Source organism: Salvelinus namaycush, unplaced genomic scaffold, assembly GCF_016432855.1.
Source record: "Salvelinus namaycush isolate Seneca unplaced genomic scaffold, SaNama_1.0 Scaffold1204, whole genome shotgun sequence".
Lineage (NCBI taxonomy): Eukaryota > Metazoa > Chordata > Actinopteri > Salmoniformes > Salmonidae > Salvelinus > Salvelinus namaycush.
In genome coordinates this window covers 22061-39350 of record NW_024057903.1, presented here as the reverse complement: position 1 = coordinate 39350, position 17290 = coordinate 22061, and the positions used below count along the sequence as shown (strand labels likewise).

Sequence of the window (17290 nt, the reverse complement as noted above, 5' to 3'; positions counted from 1 at the left end):
TAGGACTAGTAAACCAATTTCTCAGCAAATTAGCACTATTTTAACTTTCAATACAGTAACAAAAAATCTCTCACAAATTGTGGAAAACCATGGATATGATGATAGGTCCATTCTGTCCAAACTTGCAGGCTCAAAGTCGTGTAAAGAAAAAAGAAGACACCCAGTATCCCATAATTCCCCGCGCGTGTAGATTATATTGCGGCTCCACTTTTAGATATCTACGGTCGAAAACACACCCAATCATTACACACGCACCCTTTGCCAACATGAAGGCGGATAGGGGAGCCCCTGCCATTGAAATACAAGAATACAACTTGTAATTTCAAAAGGTAGCGAATCCCATTGCCTACGAAAATAGATGCGACACCGAATTAATATTTTGGGTGAGGCAACATTTTTACTGCAATGTGCAATAGCTTTCCAGGATCTTTGAATATGGGGATGGCTTATACAGGCCTCGGGCCCAGAGAGCATAGCTAGCTTATGCTAATACGTTATCATAAATATCCAAAGTTCCCTTTTCATTCGCTATTAACTAGCTAGCTACCAAACTGCATTTTCAGATACGATCTCTGGCAAAAATATGCATAAATGATTAGTTAACTAACGTGTTAGTAACTAGTCAGCATCAATATGCTAATGTTAACTCATCATCGGGGCTTGATTGGTAATTAAAAACTATTTTTAGTTGCAAAATGGAACGTTTTGCAACTGTTTGGATAATTACACCCCAGATCAGTGTGTGTCCAGTGTGTAAAAAGATTCACAAAATCCCCAATGTTTCTTTGCATCAATTTGCTAGTATAGTTTCAAATGGAAATGTCAACCAGGCTACTGATTTTTGTTGTTTGACAAACCAACGTTGAAATGTTTTGTTGTTTACAGTAAAGTGCATATTCAGATTGCTGTATGTACCAATGCAGGTTTATAATATATTATTCTACCATTGCAGCCCTGCAGAATGTCCAAGATAAGGCGGAGGGTAACAGTGGAGAATTCTAAAACCATATCTGACAGCAGCAGTAGCCAGACCACCACCACCCCGTCTCGCCGGCCCAGCGTGTTTGAAAGACTTGGCCCCAGCACTGGTAGTAATGCTGTCGAGGTGTGTACCTCTACACCTGCATCTAACCCACTGACAGATACAACACATGCATGTCCAGAGAAGGTAGAGAAAGAACATCTTTGAATTTTGGATTCATCAGAGCAAAACCCTATTTCTGCTTCATGAAATGACACTTTCTTGCTTTCTTCCTTTCAGACTAATTGTAGAAATTGGTTGAAGACTGGGAATTGCAGTTACGGCAATACTTGTCGCTACACACATGGAACTCAGCCACGAGGCAAAGGATTTAGTGGATCTTTTAGCAGGTTAGATGGCCTTGGAGAATTGCCTGTGACCCGTGTATGCAGGCAACTGAAAAATAGATATTTTATGCAAGTGGGCAACACAGTCAGACGGTCCCAATATTCTCCCATGGCAGTTTCTTATTGTATTTGATAAGCCAGTTGTCTTATGCTGAACCAATGCCTGAGATTACCATATATTTGTGTGTAAACAGGTCAGCGGAGAGACCAACTGGCGATCTGCGAGAGAGGATGAAGAATAAGAGGCAGGATGTTGAATCAGATGCTACAAAGAGAGAGCCAGAGGAGCCTACGTCCCCCACAGCCAGAGTGAGTTACTCTCCACATACACCTCGCTTTCATGTCCTATTTTCTCTTGTTCTTTAGGACATAGTGAACAACCATTTTACTAGTTAGATATTAGACCAACATGTATGGGAGTCTTCCATGTAAACCTGTCTGTGTTCTGCAGCAGCGAGACTCGTCCCGAGGCCGCCACAGGGAGAAGGAAGATATAAAAATCACTAAAGAGAGAACCCCTGCCAGCGAAGAAGAGACCACAGAGTGGGAAGCCAACCGCGAAGGTGAGGTTTGAAAGTAGGGCCGTGTTCAATAGGCACGACGAAAAGAAAGAAAACACGTGCCCTTATTAACATATGAAAGTAGAACTAATGAATGTCGAACCGTTTTTCACTCTATTGGGAAAACTTGTTTGTATTGCATATTCTAACCTTAAGTAATGTGCTGTTGTATTTGTCTTTTAGACTCGGATAACGGCGACTACGACTACGAGTTATCCCTAGAGATGAAGAGACAGAAGATCCAGCGGGAGCTCATGAAGTTGGAGCAGGAGAATATGGAGAAAAGAGAGGAGATTGTTATCAAGAAAGAGGTACCAGTATGCATGTATCGACTGTAGCTATATCTACTATAGTTCATAGAGCCCTGCATTAATTAAGACTGCGGTTGATCTGTTTTATAACCTTATACACTTACAATCTCTCACTAGGAGCCGACCACCAAAACGAGGACCACTATCATATCCAAGGTAAGAAGAGATACCTACCTAACCTTATTGTCATTCAGGAGCCATCCATATCAACACTCATATCTGGTTTAGACTTCTCTCCTTTCAGTGTCCATGCTAACCAATTCTGCCTTTATTCCACGTTGTAATTCCAGACATCCCCGGAGCGTTCCAGCTCTAAAGGTTCCCCCTCCTCCAGGAAGTCCAGTGGATCTCCCAAACACACCAAAGGACCTAAAGCTTCTGGTTCCAGGAAGAAGGAGAAGAAGACCTCTGTGTCGTCCTCTGCGTCCGCCACGGCCAGATCTTCCAAGGGGGGCCACGGGAAGAAGAAAGGTCCCCGCACCCCCAGCCCCCCTCCTCCGGTGCTTCCGCTGGGGAACCCTGTCGTGGCAGCCGGGGGGAAGAAACACAAGGGGAAGCACAAGAACAAGGAGAAGTGTGAGGAGAAGCCGCCCAAGGAGGGAAAGGAGAGAGGGAGAGACGCGGAGAAACACAAGGAGAAGAAGGAGAAACGCAGGTAAAGAGGTTCACTGCCATGTTGTCCAGCTCCGCTCCAAGCTGTAGAGGGATCTAGCAGCCTCGTTGAATAGGCATAACAAGACCCACTGGAGACAAGCAAAACAACAGTCTAATCAACAGTCATTTAAAAACATCTGTTAGCACTGTTGTTGAATAAACTATGAAATGGACTCACTTTTAGTTTCTCTTGGCTCTTGCAGAGACCGGTCAGACAGCTCCCACAAGGCCAAGCGGTCAGTGATGTCGGAGGAACGTTCCGGCAGCGTGTCCTCTCCTTCCAGAGACCGAGTGGTGTCCCCGTCAGCCAGGAAGAACAAGTCCACCTCCCCAAAAGTAGCCTCCCAGAAGACCCTTGCGCCTGCCTCCCCACCTCACAGGTCAGTAGCCTGTTAGACACTAACAAGATAACATCATTGTCATGCCAGAAGCAGTAAGATGACAGTATAAACATCTGCTTGCAGAAATGGAGAAATATGCAGCAGCACCTGAACCTGAGACGATGGTCTAAAGATGCCATCTATCTTAACACTAGCATTTTCAGTCATGTTATTAGCAGGATTCTCATGAGTTGGTGTAGATGGTAGACAGACTAGCAAGACGGTCACTTTCCCTGAATAACCATAACCCCTCGTCCTCCTGGTCTTCCAGGTCTCCCCCTCCCCGCCACAAGCGCACCCCAACCCCGCCCCGCCACCACTCCCCGTCCTCCCACTCTGGCTCCTCAGCCCAGAGACACTCTCCTTCCCCCCGCCGACGCCGCTCGGCATCCCCCGCCTACAACCGCGAGCCCCCAGCCGCCTCCTCACCTCCTGGCCAGAGGTGTTCCTCCCGCTCCCCTGCAGCCTCCCGGGACACCTCCTCTCCTCAGAGGAGGACTAGCCCCGGAGAACGAAACCGCTCTCGGGGGCGTGAGAGAGGACGCAGCGAGAGGGGGAGGAGCCCACCTGCCCAGGAGCACCGACACGAGCGTCGAGACGGTACAGCAACTCATTAACATAAAACACAGACCGTTTTCTATATGTGGTCACCACCTTTAAATAAACTACTGGTTTTCTATATGTGGTCACCACCTTTAAATAAACTACTGGTTTTCTATATGTGGTCACCACCTTTAAATAAACTACTGGTTTTCTATATGTGGTCACCTCCTTTAAATAAACTACTGATTTTCTATATGTGGTCACCACCTTTAAATAAACTACTGGTTTTCTATATGTGGTCACCTCCTTTAAATAAACTACTGGTTTTCTATATGTGGTCACCTCCTTTAAATAAACTACTGGTTTTCTATATGTGGTCACCACCTTTAAATAAACTACTGGTTTTCTATATGTGGTCACCACCTTTAAATAAACTACTGGTTTTCTATATGTGGTCACCACCTTTAAATAAACTACTGGTTTTCTATATGTGGTCACCACCTTTAAATAAACTACTGGTTTTCTATATGTGGTCACCACCTTTAAATAAACTACTGGTTTTCTATATGTGGTCACCTCCTTTAAATAAACTACTGGTTTTCTATATGTGGTCACCACCTTTAAATAAACTACTGGTTTTCTATATGTGGTCACCACCTTTAAATAAACTACTGGTTTTCTATATGTGGTCATCACCTTTAAATAAACTACTGGTTTTCTATATGTGGTCACCACCTTTAAATAAACTACTGGTTTTCTATATGTGGTCACCACCTTTAAATAAACTACTGGTTTTCTATATGTGGTCACCACCTTTAAATAAACTACTGGTTTTCTATATGTGGTCACCACCTTTAAATAAACTACTGGTTTTCTATATGTGGTCACCACCTTGAAATAAACTACTGGTTTTCTATATGTGGTCACCTCCTTTAAATAAACTACTGGTTTTCTATATGTGGTCACCACCTTTAAATAAACTACTGGTTTTCTATATGTGGTCACCAGCTTTAAATAAACTACTGGTTTTCTATATGTGGTCACCTCCTTTAAATAAACTACTGGTTTTCTATATGTGGTCACCACCTTTAAATAAACTACTGGTTTTCTATATGTGGTCACCACCTTTAAATAAACTACTGGTTTTCTATATGTGGTCACCTCCTTTAAATAAACTACTGGTTTTCTATATGTGGTCACCACCTTTAAATAAACTACTGGTTTTCTATATGTGGTCACCACCTTTAAATAAACTACTGGTTTTCTATATGTGGTCACCCCCTTTAAATAAACTACTGGTTTTCTATATGTGGTCATCACCTTGAAATAAACTACTGGTTTTCTATATGTGGTCACCACCTTTAAATAAACTACTGGTTTTCTATATGTGGTCACCACCTTTAAATAAACTACTGGTTTTCTATATGTGGTCACCACCTTTAAATAAACTACTGGTTTTCTATATGTGGTCACCTCCTTTAAATAAACTACTGGTTTTCTATATGTGGTCACCACCTTTAAATAAACTACTGGTTTTCTATATGTGGTCACCACCTTTAAATAAACTACTGGTTTTCTATATGTGGTCACCCCCTTTAAATAAACTACTGGTTTTCTATATGTGGTCATCACCTTGAAATAAACTACTGGTTTTCTATATGTGGTCACCACCTTTAAATAAACTACTGGTTTTCTATATGTGGTCACCACCTTTAAATACACTACTGGTTTTCTATATGTGGTCACCACCTTTAAATAAACTACTGGTTTTCTATATGTGGTCACCTCCTTTAAATAAACTACTGGTTTTCTATATGTGGTCACCACCTTTAAATAAACTACTGGTTTTCTATATGTGGTCACCTCCTTTAAATAAACTACTGGTTTTCTATATGTGGTCACCTCCTTTAAATAAACTACTGGTTTTCTATATGTGGTCATCTCATCACCTTTAAATAAACTACTGGTTTTCTATATGTGGTCACCACCTTTAAATAAACTACTGGTTTTCTATATGTGGTCATCACCTTTAAATAAACTACTGGTTTTCTATATGTGGTCACCTCCTTTAAATAAACTACTGGTTTTCTATATGTGGTCACCTCCTTTCAATAAACTACTGGTTTTCTATATGTGGTCATCACCTTGAAATAAACTACTGGTTTTCTATATGTGGTCACCACCTTTAAATAAACTACTGGTTTTCTATATGTGGTCACCACCTTTAAATACACTACTGGTTTTCTATATGTGGTCACCACCTTTAAATAAACTACTGGTTTTCTATATGTGGTCACCTCCTTTAAATAAACTACTGGTTTTCTATATGTGGTCACCACCTTTAAATAAACTACTGGTTTTCTATATGTGGTCACCTCCTTTAAATAAACTACTGGTTTTCTATATGTGGTCACCTCCTTTAAATAAACTACTGGTTTTCTATATGTGGTCATCACCTTTAAATAAACTACTGGTTTTCTATATGTGGTCACCACCTTTAAATAAACTACTGGTTTTCTATATGTGGTCATCACCTTTAAATAAACTACTGGTTTTCTATATGTGGTCACCTCCTTTAAATAAACTACTGGTTTTCTATATGTGGTCACCTCCTTTCAATAAACTACTGGTTTTCTATATGTGGTCACCTCCTTTCAATAAACTACTGGTTTTCTATATGTGGTCACCACCTTTAAACTACTGGTTTTCTATATGTGGTCACCTCCTTTAAATAAACTACTGGTTTTCTATATGTGGTCACCTCCTTTAAATAAACTACTGGTTTTCTATATGTGGTCACCTCCTTTAAATAAACTACTGGTTTTCTATATGTGGTCACCACCTTTAAATAAACTACTGGTTTTCTATATGTGGTCACCTCCTTTAAATAAACTACTGGTTTTCTATATGTTACTGTTTGTTTATATGAAAACAGTCTCTACATTGTGTCATTTGGCTGGACGCTGTAATAACACAAACCTGTGTTCTTGTCTCATCCATGCAGAGAGCCGCGGGAAGCCAGAGAAAGACGGTAGCCGTGACGACCGGGACTACGAGGTGGCAGAGACGAGCTCTTCTCGTGATGCCGCCCGTGAGGACCGGGAGACAAAAGAGGGGCGAGAGCGCCGGGGTGACGGGCGCAGTGACCGACGAGGAGACTCCACCAGTACCTCCAGGGACCCCACCAGGGATAGAGACCGGGACACCAAGGACTCGACCCGGGAACCCAGAACCACAGAGACCACGTCAACACGCTCCGGACGAGACCCTCTGGAGTACAGGGACCGGGACCGAGAACGGGAGAGGGAGCGAGAAAAGGAGAAAGAGAGGGAGCGGGAGAGAGGAGAGAGGGAGAAGACGGACAGGAAGGAGGAGGCTGTCCCGGAGGAGGGGAGGGGCTATGGGAGGGGCCACGGGCGAGAGGAAGGAGGGAGGACTGAAGGGAGGGGGGAGACGAGGACAGAGAGTAGAGCTGAGAGACCTGGCAGGGGTAGGGGCCGCGAGGCTGACGCATCTGACAAAGGTGAGGTCACACATGACATCACACATCTTATGACCAGCAAAATCTACTAATGTCCAGTTGTAGTAACAGTTGTTAATGTGTTTGTTGCTGTGGTGTTTGTGGAAGTGAGGGAATTTGATCAAGATGAACTGCGGTGCACCAGTCTATGGCTGAGGGAGGAGCACCCTTCTCAAATGGAACAGTAATCTGTGCCGCTCGGCCATGTTGTCAATAAAGCAGCATGGAGCATCATCCAGAAACATACATCTCTTTTTGATAAAATGAGTTTTCATTGGGAAGGCAGATAAAGGGTTTATATCAAAAGCAATCACTTTTGCATGTGAGAAAAGAATCTGATTCCTACTCATTACTCCACGTTCTTAACCTACGCCACTTTGTTTTGAACCCGTTTCACCGTCAGCCCAGAGGGGGCACCTGGCTCATGCCTGGGAGGCCGCCCGGTTCCAAAACAAATGCAGTTACTATTCACCTGGTGCGAACTCCTCCCACCGGGGCATCCCAGGCCAGATAATCCAATCCCCTCTGTGTCTGTTTCAGCATACTTCTAAATCTGTCCTTCCTCCCTCAGGTTCCTCAGGCTCCACCCGGAATGCCCGAAGCTCCCAGCTTGAGAGTGGTGGTCATGACGGTTGGGAGTCACGTAGCGGCGGAGGCTTCCGTGAGAAGAGTGCGGAGAGGAGCACCGACCGTGGGGCGGAGAGAGGAGGCGCAGAGAGAGGAGGAGGCGCCGAAAGAGGAGGTGTCGACAGAGGAGGAGCGGAGCGTGACCGTTATGACGGAGACAGGAGAGGAGGGGAGCAGGCGACTGGGAGAGACTCATCCTACGACCGTAGAGGTGGTCACACCGACCGTGGTGACCGCAGAGAGAACAGGGAGAGAGGTGAGGAGAGGTCTTTCCTCGTATCCTAATAAAAAATACATTTAATCTATAATACTAGTTAAATAAAATACCATTTATAATACACTTTTCATTGAAAAACAATCTCAATGTTCTGCAGTGAGTGATTTAAAATAGAAACGAGACGTAGACAGAAAAGGACACAGCTAGACAGGGCAACTGACAAAGTACACAGCTGATGCTACAATTAGGCAAGGACAACAAGAAACACAGTTCTATGTAACAGAAAGCCTTCGTAAAGCATCCTGTCTCTTCAACCGTACTGGAGAAGAAGATCCAAGGTCCCTCAGGCCTCTTCTCTAATGCTTTCTGAATGATGCATTGAGAAGGAACCCTTGGTGTTGGATGTTGTGACTGACTGGCTGTTTCCTCTGTTTCTAACAGACCAAAGAGCGTCCTCTCCTGGTCGGCACCCAGCCAGAGGAGAAGAGCCAGACAGGGAGGAGACCAGAGGAAGGGATGAACGCAGAGGAGAGGAAAAAGGAGGGGACCGGCGAGAGGACAGGGCCCGAGAAAGGGAGCGAGAGAGGGAACGGGAAAGAGAGAAGGAGAGAGAAAGAGAGAAGGAGAAGGAGAGGGAGGCAGAGCGGGAGAGGGTCCGGGAGAGGGAGCGAGAACGGGAGCGAGAGAGGGAAAAGGAGAAAGAGAGGGAAAAGGAGAAAGAGAGGGAAAAGGAGCGAGAGAGGGAACGGGAGAGGGAAGAGAGGGAGCGGGAGAGGGAGGAGCGAGATAGGGAGAGGAAGGAGAGAGAGCGGGAGAGGGAACGAGAGCGGGAGAGGGAGCGAGAGCAAAGAGAGAGGGAGAGGCAGCGGGAATGGGAGGAGCGTGAGAAAGGAAGGGATGAGCGACGGGAACGGACTAGGGATGAACCAAGGGACGACCGCTCTGTCCGAGACTCGCATGAAGACCGCAAGACCAGGCAAGTATCAGTAGTAACCACCAGGGTTGGGGCCAGTTCCATTTCAATTCCAGGCCCAACCCTGGTAACCACTAACCCATGACTCATAACTAGAATCACTTCATCGTTTTACCTTAGTTGTGGTTAGTTTCCGTCTGTTTCTTTCCTACGTAACACCACCCAGCTGACCTCTAACCCCTCTTCTCTGTGTGTGTCATCTGCAGCCGGAAGAGGCACAGGGTAGAGACCACACCCAGCCCGACTCGCCCCTCTCCCAAGCGAGCAAGGGACGCCACCCCAGGAGACGGCGAGGAATACAACAGCCCTGAGGAGAAAAGTGAGCGTTTGATTGGTGGAGGCCAGCCCAAGGTCCGCCCCAACTCTGGCCCTGGCCCAATCACCATCCTCCCCATCACAGTACCAGTGTGTCCTCCTCCTCCAGTGCTTGACAGTAGGGACACTCTTTAATGGGAAAAACAAACAGCACTGGTTCTGTCTGGAGGAAACTAGTCCCGTATGGATTAACACCTCCCCAAAGGGTGCCTTGGCCTGATCACTTCAATATCCCTCCACGTGAGCCCAGGGCACACTCAGTGATAATACCTTTTAATGGTTGAGCACATTTCATACAGACAGACTGGAACTGAACGTGCTGACATAGAAGTAACAGCTGGTGTTTGATTGTTATTAGAAGGCGATCAGAGATCTTTGAGACCGAGCCAAGGCGCCCTTTAAGATAAAAAGGTGTTTTGTTTCTTTGACCTTCGTTGACGTTTCCATGGTGTTGATAAACCTTGGCATGGTGCTAACAGAATCCCTCTGCTTCTTGGTGTGTGTTCAGGTGTTGAGAAACACCGGCTGTTGAGTCAGGTGGTACTCCCGCCCCAGGACCCCCTCCTGCGTTCCCCCCCCAGCACCTCTGTAGCGGAGGACACCAAGCCCAGCCGCTGGAAGGACGAGGAGCGCCGTGGAGGCGGGGACAAGAGGGAGGGGAGGAGCCGCCGGAACGAGGAGGCTGACGCCCGCGGAGACAGAGGAGGAGCAGGCAGAGGAGGGGAGAGACGGGGGGAGCACCCCTCAGATAGCAGTACCCCTGTCTCGGCCTCCGGCTCGGACTCTAGGAGAGGTAAAGAGAGGGACGGTCGGGAGCCCACCCCTCCCCCGCCGCCCGTGGCCCTGGTCACCGAGGACAGAGATGCTCCAGTCCCGTCAGGTCATGAGGAGGGCAAGAAGAAGACTAAGTCCCAGAAGAAAGGCCTGAAGAAGGGGAGGAAGGAGGAGGGCGTGGCAGGAGGTGTTTCAGGAGCTCCAGAGAGGTTCACCAACCCAGAGCCCCCCTCCTCCATGGCCCTCTCGGACGCCCCCCCGCCCCCTCTCCTCTCCCCCCGCAAGGCGCCTAAGAAGAAGGCGCTGGACAAGAAGAGGAAACGATCCCGTGGCGCCGAGTCGGACGCGTCTGAGGAGGAACCAGGCTCCTCCCATCTTCCCCCGGGCAAGAGGAACAAGAGGGGTCCCCGGACGCCCCCACCCGCGCCAAAGGAGGCTCTGCTATCCCAGAGGGCCATGCCACATTCTGTTGCAGAGCCCTTGCCACAGCCCGTCAAAATGGACACCAACTTCAGCGACTGGTCTGACGAGGATGTGCTGGAGCGCGGTGGTGGATCGGCGGCCGTTAAGGCACCCCCCACAGTCCCCACTGAGAGGACTCCGACCGAAGCTCTTCCCAGGAGAGGAGGTCCGAGGGGGGGCAAGGAGAGGGAGAGGATGGAGAGGCCTGTTCCCCTGCCCATCGCCCCTCTGCTGTCCCAGGACCCTCCTATGTTACTCCAGACCCTGCCCCCCCAGCCCCTCATGTCCCAGCCCCTGCTGAGGAAGCCTCCTCCGGAGCAGAAGAGGAGCAGCAGTATGGGAAGCAACCAAAGCAGGGCCTCATCCAGACGTCTCCGCTCTCCCTCCAACGAGTCAGCCCACAGAGAGGACCCTCAGCAGGGCCAAGGACCAGGCCGACCCAGGAGAGGACACCAGCTCCAGGGGGGCAACTCCCGAGACCGGGAACGAGAAAGGGAGCGAGACAGGGAAAGAGAGAGGGAGCGTGGTGAGAGAGAGAGGGGACCAGTGGTCACAGAGCCTCCGGTGGCGAGGGGAGAGGAGCGGAAGTCACGCATCGACCAGCTGAGGAGAGGAGAGCCCAGTCGCAGCACCTCCTCAGGTACGCCAGACACAACAACAGGTTTAGTTGAAAACAGTGAAGCTCCTTACTAGTTTGATTTGATTGATATTATATCTGTTTTATTACATTTCTGCTGGTTTTCCTTCCCAGACCGTCAGGACTCTCGCAGCCACAGCTCCAGACGTAGCTCCCCTGAGTCAGAGCGTCAGGTGCAGTCGCGGGCCGGGTCCTACGACGGCCGAGAGCGTGAGAGGGAGAGAGAGAGGGAGCGGGAACAGTTTGAGAGGGAGCGTGAGCGCAAGGACCTCCGACAGCAACAGGGGCCTCCGGGGCCACTACCTCCTCTCCAGCAGCAGGGGCAGCAGAGAGACTGGGAGCCCGAGGGGCCACGGGAGTGGGGTGGGAGGGGCCGTGAACCCCTCCTCATGCGTGGAGGCAACAGAGAGCAAATGAGAGAGCGTGATCTCCGTGACATGCGGGGTGAGAGAGAGCGGCTTCTGCCCGAGGGTCTCCTGCAGCAGCACGAACGAGAGCGGGAAAGGGAGCGCGGCGGCAACAGGGGCGTTGGCCGTGGTGGCGACCATGGCAACGACCGGGAGCGGGAGAGGATGCTACTGATGGACCTGCCGCCACATGGGGACCCCAAGAACAGGATGGACATGAGGGGAGACAGACCAGATATGAGGGGAGACAGACCAGATATGAGGGGAGACAGACCAGATATGAGGGGAGACAGACCAGATTTAAGAGGGGACATGCGAGGAGATAGACCTGATATGAGGGGAGACATTCGAGGGGATATGAGAGGAGACATGAGACCTGATATTAGGGGAGACATTCGAGGGGATATGAGACCCGATATGAGGGGAGACATTCGAGGGGACATGAGAGGAGATATGAGAGGAGACATGAGAGGAGATATGAGACCTGATATGAGGGGAGACATGAGACCTGATATTAGGGGAGATATTCGAGGGGATATGAGACCCGATATGAGGGGAGACATTCGAGGGGACATGAGACCTGATATGAGGGGAGACATGAGACCTGATATTAGGGGAGACATTCGAGGGGATATGAGGGGTGACATTCGAGGGGATATGAGACCTGATATGAGGGGAGACATTCGAGGGGACATGAGACCTGATATTAGGGGAGACATTCGAGGGGACATGAGACCTGATATTAGGGGAGACATTCGAGGGGACATGAGACCTGATATTAGGGGAGACATTCGAGGGGATATGAGAGGTGGGCCAGATATAAGACCGGACATAAGGCCAGATCACATGAGACCAGATATCAGGGGGCCGGACAGGGCTGAGTTCTCTCTCCTGCTCCCCCACGAAGCCTTGGGACACGGCGGCACGGACCAGGACAAACCAGGCAACAGCCATCACCCTGTGGGAGGAGAGATACAGGAAGCAGAGAAACAGGACAGCGTTGACGGTAAGGATCATCTAGAATCACAAACTACTAGCCTGATCCCAGAACAGTTGGTGTGACAGTGACCATGGGAGCTGGCAACAACAGCCTTGTCCCAGATCTGTTTGTCTATGTTTGTGTTGATATGGTAGCAGGTTAATGAGTGAGTTTATTTGTTTGTCCTCAGACGAAGATGACGCGAAGGCGGATGACGCTGTGTCGGTAGTGTCTGGCGGGGAGGAGTACGAGCCAATCAGTGATGACGAGTTGGATGAGATCTTGGCGGACAGCGCCCAGAAGAGAGAGGATGGGCAGGAAGAAGAGAAGACGCCAGGTACAATACTGAGAACAGGACTACACAGTCCTTCTGGCTGAGAACAGGACTACACAGTCCTTCTGGCTGAGAACAGGACTACACAGTCCTTCTGGCTGAGAACAGGACTACACAGTCCTTATGGTTTGCCAGCTGGGTTGCCAGGTCATGAGAAATTCTTGTCCAATGGCTCCTCCAAACCAGCTCAAAACTAGCCCAATATCACACACCTGGCAACCCTGTCTAGTCTGCAGTTGGACACTGGTAAAAGACAAACTGTTGTGTTTTTTTATTATTGTGAACTAAATAGTTTGGTTATTGTGGTCTAAGTCCTTCATATGTGCTGTGTTCCTACAGGTCCCCTGGATGTGATTGATGTAGACTGGTCCAGCCTGATGCCCAAGCAGAAGCAGGAGCCCCGGGCGGCAGGGGCAGCTCTGCTCCGGTTCACCCCAGGGGCAGTGCTCCTCAGGGCGGGCGTCTCCAAGCGGCTGGCTGGGCCCGAGCTCCTGGAGAGAGTCAGGGAGGTCTGCAAGAAGGAGCTGGACGACCCTAAAGGTGATTGGAGGAGATATTAGTACTATTACATACAGTACTCCATCTTTCTCCTACTGGATTATATTAGTACTATTACATACTGTACTCCATCTTTCTCCTACTGGATTATATTAGTACTATTACATACTGTACTCCATCTTTCTCCTACTGGATTATATTAGTACTATTACATACTGTACTCCATCTTTCTCCTACTGGATTATATTAGTACTATTACATATTGTACTCCATCTTTCTCCTACTGGATTATATTAGTACTATTACATACTGTACTCCATCTTTCTCCTACTGGATTATATTAGTACTATTACATACTGTACTCCATCTTTCTCCTACTGGATTATATTAGTACTATTACATACTGTACTCCATCTTTCTCCTACTGGATTATATTAGTACTATTACATACTGTACTCCATCTTTCTCCTACTGGATTATATTAGTACTATTACATACTGTACTCCATCTTTCTCCTACTAGATTATATTAGTACTATTACATACTGTACTCCATCTTTCTCCTACTGGATTATATTAGTACTATTACATACTGTACTCCATCTTTCTCTATTTTAGAACCATGTATAATATGACACACATTATCCATACCAGCTCTGTTTACTTTACAAGACACAGACTTTTAATGGAAGTATGCATACTTAGAACGTGGCTCAGTTGTGTGAGCATGTGTGGTGTTAGCACTAAGCAGTCAGTGTGGTGTTAGCATATGATAAAGCACTAAGCAGTCAGTGTGGTGTTAGCATATGATAAAGCACTAAGCAGTCAGTGTGGTGTTAGCGTATGATAAAGCACTAAGCAGTCAGTGTGGTGTTAGCATATGATAAAGCACTAAGCAGTCAGTGTGGTGTTAGCATATGATAAAGCACTAAGCAGTCAGTGTGGTGTTAGCGTATGATAAAGCACTAAGCAGTCAGTGTGGTGCTAGTATATGATAAAGCACTAAGCAGTCAGTGTGGTGTTAGCATATGATAAAGCACTAAGCAGTCAGTGTGGTGTTAGCGTATGATAAAGCACTAAGCAGTCAGTGTGGTGTTAGCATATGATAAAGCACTAAGCAGTCAGTGTGGTGTTAGCATATGATAAAGCACTAAGCAGTCAGTGTGGTGTTAGCATATGATAAAGCACTAAGCAGTCAGTGTGGTGTTAGCATATGATAAAGCACTAAGCAGTCAGTGTGGTGTTAGCGTATGATAAAGCACTAAGCAGTCAGTGTGGTGTTAGCGTATGATAAAGCACTAAGCAGTCAGTGTGGTGTTAGCATATGATAAAGCACTAAGCAGTCAGTGTGGTGTTAGCATATGATAAAGCACTAAGCAGTCAGTGTGGTGTTAGTATATGATAAAGCACTAAGCAGTCAGTGTGGAGCTAGTATATGATAAAGCACTAAGCAGTCAGTGTGGTGTTAGCATATGATAAAGCACTAAGCAGTCAGTGTGGTGCTAGTATATGATAAAGCACTAAGCTGTCAGTGTGGTGCTAGTATATGATAAAGCACTAAGCAGTCAGTGTGGTGTTAGCATATGATAAAGCACTAAGCTGTCAGTGTGGTGTTAGCATATGATAAAGAACTAGGCAGTCAGTGTGGTGTTAGCATATGATAAAGCACTAAGCAGTCAGTGTGGTGTTAGCATATGATAAAGCACTAAGCAGTCAGTGTGGTGTTAGCGTATGATAAAGCACTAAGCAGTCAGTGTGGTGCTAGTATATGATAAAGCACTAAGCAGTCAGTGTGGTGTTAGCATATGATAAAGCACTAAGCAGTCAGTGTGGTGTTAGCATATGATAAAGCACTAAGCAGTCAGTGTGGTGTTAGCATATGATAAAGCACTAAGCAGTCAGTGTGGTGTTAGCATATGATAAAGCACTAAGCAGTCAGTGTGGTGTTAGCATATGATAAAGCACTAAGCAGTCAGTGTGGTGTTAGCGTATGATAAAGCACTAAGCAGTCAGTGTGGTGTTAGCATATGATAAAGCACTAAGCAGTCAGTGTGGTGTTAGCATATGATAAAGCACTAAGCAGTCAGTGTGGTGTTAGCATATGATAAAGCACTAAGCAGTCAGTGTGGTGCTAGTATATGATAAAGCACTAAGCAGTCAGTGTGGTGTTAGCATATGATAAAGCACTAAGCAGTCAGTGTGGTGTTAGCATATGATAAAGCACTAAGCAGCGGCAATAGAAACATCTTTTGTATGTTGCTTCCATTCATCACTGGAAACATCCAGTGAGTCTAACCCAGCTCTCTGTCCATTCCTCCAGATGCTGACAAGCTGTTTGAGCACGACCTGGGTGCTCTGAACAAGGCAGCTCTGAACAGGAAGGTAGAGAGGGCAGGTCTGCTGAGGAACCTGGGCCCCTGCTGTAAGGCCCTTTGTGCCCGTAGGGACATGGCCATCAGACGGCAGCTCCTCAAGAACGAAAAGGTGAGTGCTCCAAGAAAATGTACTTGTACCCAGAACCATAGACTATTCTAGACCATATACCAATTGACTAAGATGGCCCTGTACTGTAGGATAAATGGAGGAATAGACTGGGATTATGTAGATAGTATATTATAATAGATGGAGCAATACTTTGACACACAATGCCTATCGCTGTATAGTAAGCCAACTGTCTTTCTCTCTCCAGGGCCTGACCAAGCAGATGTACCCCAGTGTTCCTGTGGTGGACAGTGAGCTCTTCCAACTTAGCATGCGTCTCTTCAAGAAGACTGTAGCCGCCGCCAGAAGCAACCAGCCCCCGTTGGGGCCCCCAGCAGGCCCAGAGAAGGCCGACAAGGGGCCACCGGGGCTGGTACCGGCAGCTTCACCGGTAGCCAAGCCCGGTACACCACAGCCCCCCGAGATGTGTGTCTCCTGAGAGTGTGCAGGGCTTATGAGTAAAAACAAACGCTGCATGATGAAACTGACCTATGATCAGAAATTGAATCAGCTCTGACTACTAAGCCTGCTCTGAGTCCCTGCCCCCTAACTCTAAACCCCGCCCCCTAACGCTAAACCCCGGCCCCCTGCTATAGCCTTTTTAATCACAAGGAAAAATCTAACAAAATGCTGAAACTCTTGTCAGTCAGCAGTGCTGTCATTATGGAAGACTGATCTGATCCGCAAGTACTGTACTGCTTCTACCATAGAGACTATTGGAGATACTAGCCTATGGAGGGATTGATAGAGGCCTTGTACAATGTACTGTACCTGAACTAGAAATGAAAATGCTACAGGAAAGACATGCATTTTCCCGAATAACACAGTTGTTGTTTTTGTGCGATTGGATATTTGTTGTCAGGGGGGTGATTACGTCTCCCTTTCATAATGAAGTTGCTATATGTTTTTTGTTTCTTTTGTTGTGCATTGGTTTTGAAGACTGCATTAAAGTGGTTAGTTGTTCATTTGTAATGGCTCTTATCCTTGTTTTGTATGGAGTTCAGTCTTAGTGCCATGTGCTGCTTGATGTCATTTGTGTATTGTTCAAGAGACATTGACTACATCCCCGATGGCACCCTATTCCCTATGTAGTGCACTTATTCTGACCTGGCCCATAGGGCTCGGGTCAAAAGTAGTGTGCTGTATAGGGTGTCATTTGGGATGCACCCTGGCCAAACGCACTCAAATCTCTGAGTGACTTGTATGAATGTTTACTGTACTGCCTAGGCTACTCCACCCCGACATGAATAC

The 17290-nt window shown here is 47.3% G+C and overlaps 1 protein-coding gene across 6 annotated transcripts; it reads left to right on the top strand.

Moving 5' to 3' along the window:
• The first annotated feature begins 240 nt into the window (after nt 1–240).
• LOC120036089 (zinc finger CCCH domain-containing protein 13-like) lies at nt 241–17011 on the top strand. Of its 6 annotated transcripts, none has more exons than XM_038982557.1 (21): nt 241–383; nt 953–1168; nt 1262–1371; nt 1563–1677; nt 1820–1931; nt 2112–2239; nt 2357–2395; nt 2530–2894; nt 3097–3273; nt 3545–3873; nt 6821–7339; nt 7908–8219; nt 8622–9156; nt 9360–9586; nt 9977–11344; nt 11456–12148; nt 12281–12754; nt 12918–13064; nt 13401–13601; nt 15879–16042; nt 16248–17011. In XM_038982557.1, exons 2-21 carry the CDS (start codon nt 962–964, stop codon nt 16476–16478), a joined length of 6453 nt encoding a protein of 2150 aa, XP_038838485.1. In that variant the 5' UTR covers nt 241–383; nt 953–961; the 3' UTR covers nt 16479–17011. The 6 variants fall into 6 exon arrangements, with proteins under 6 accessions (XP_038838485.1, XP_038838482.1, XP_038838486.1 ...); XM_038982554.1 differs by having other exon boundaries at nt 11456–12501; nt 12538–12754; XM_038982558.1 differs by having other exon boundaries at nt 953–1105; nt 9360–9472; nt 11456–12754.
• Nucleotides 17012–17290: the final 279 nt, after the last annotated feature.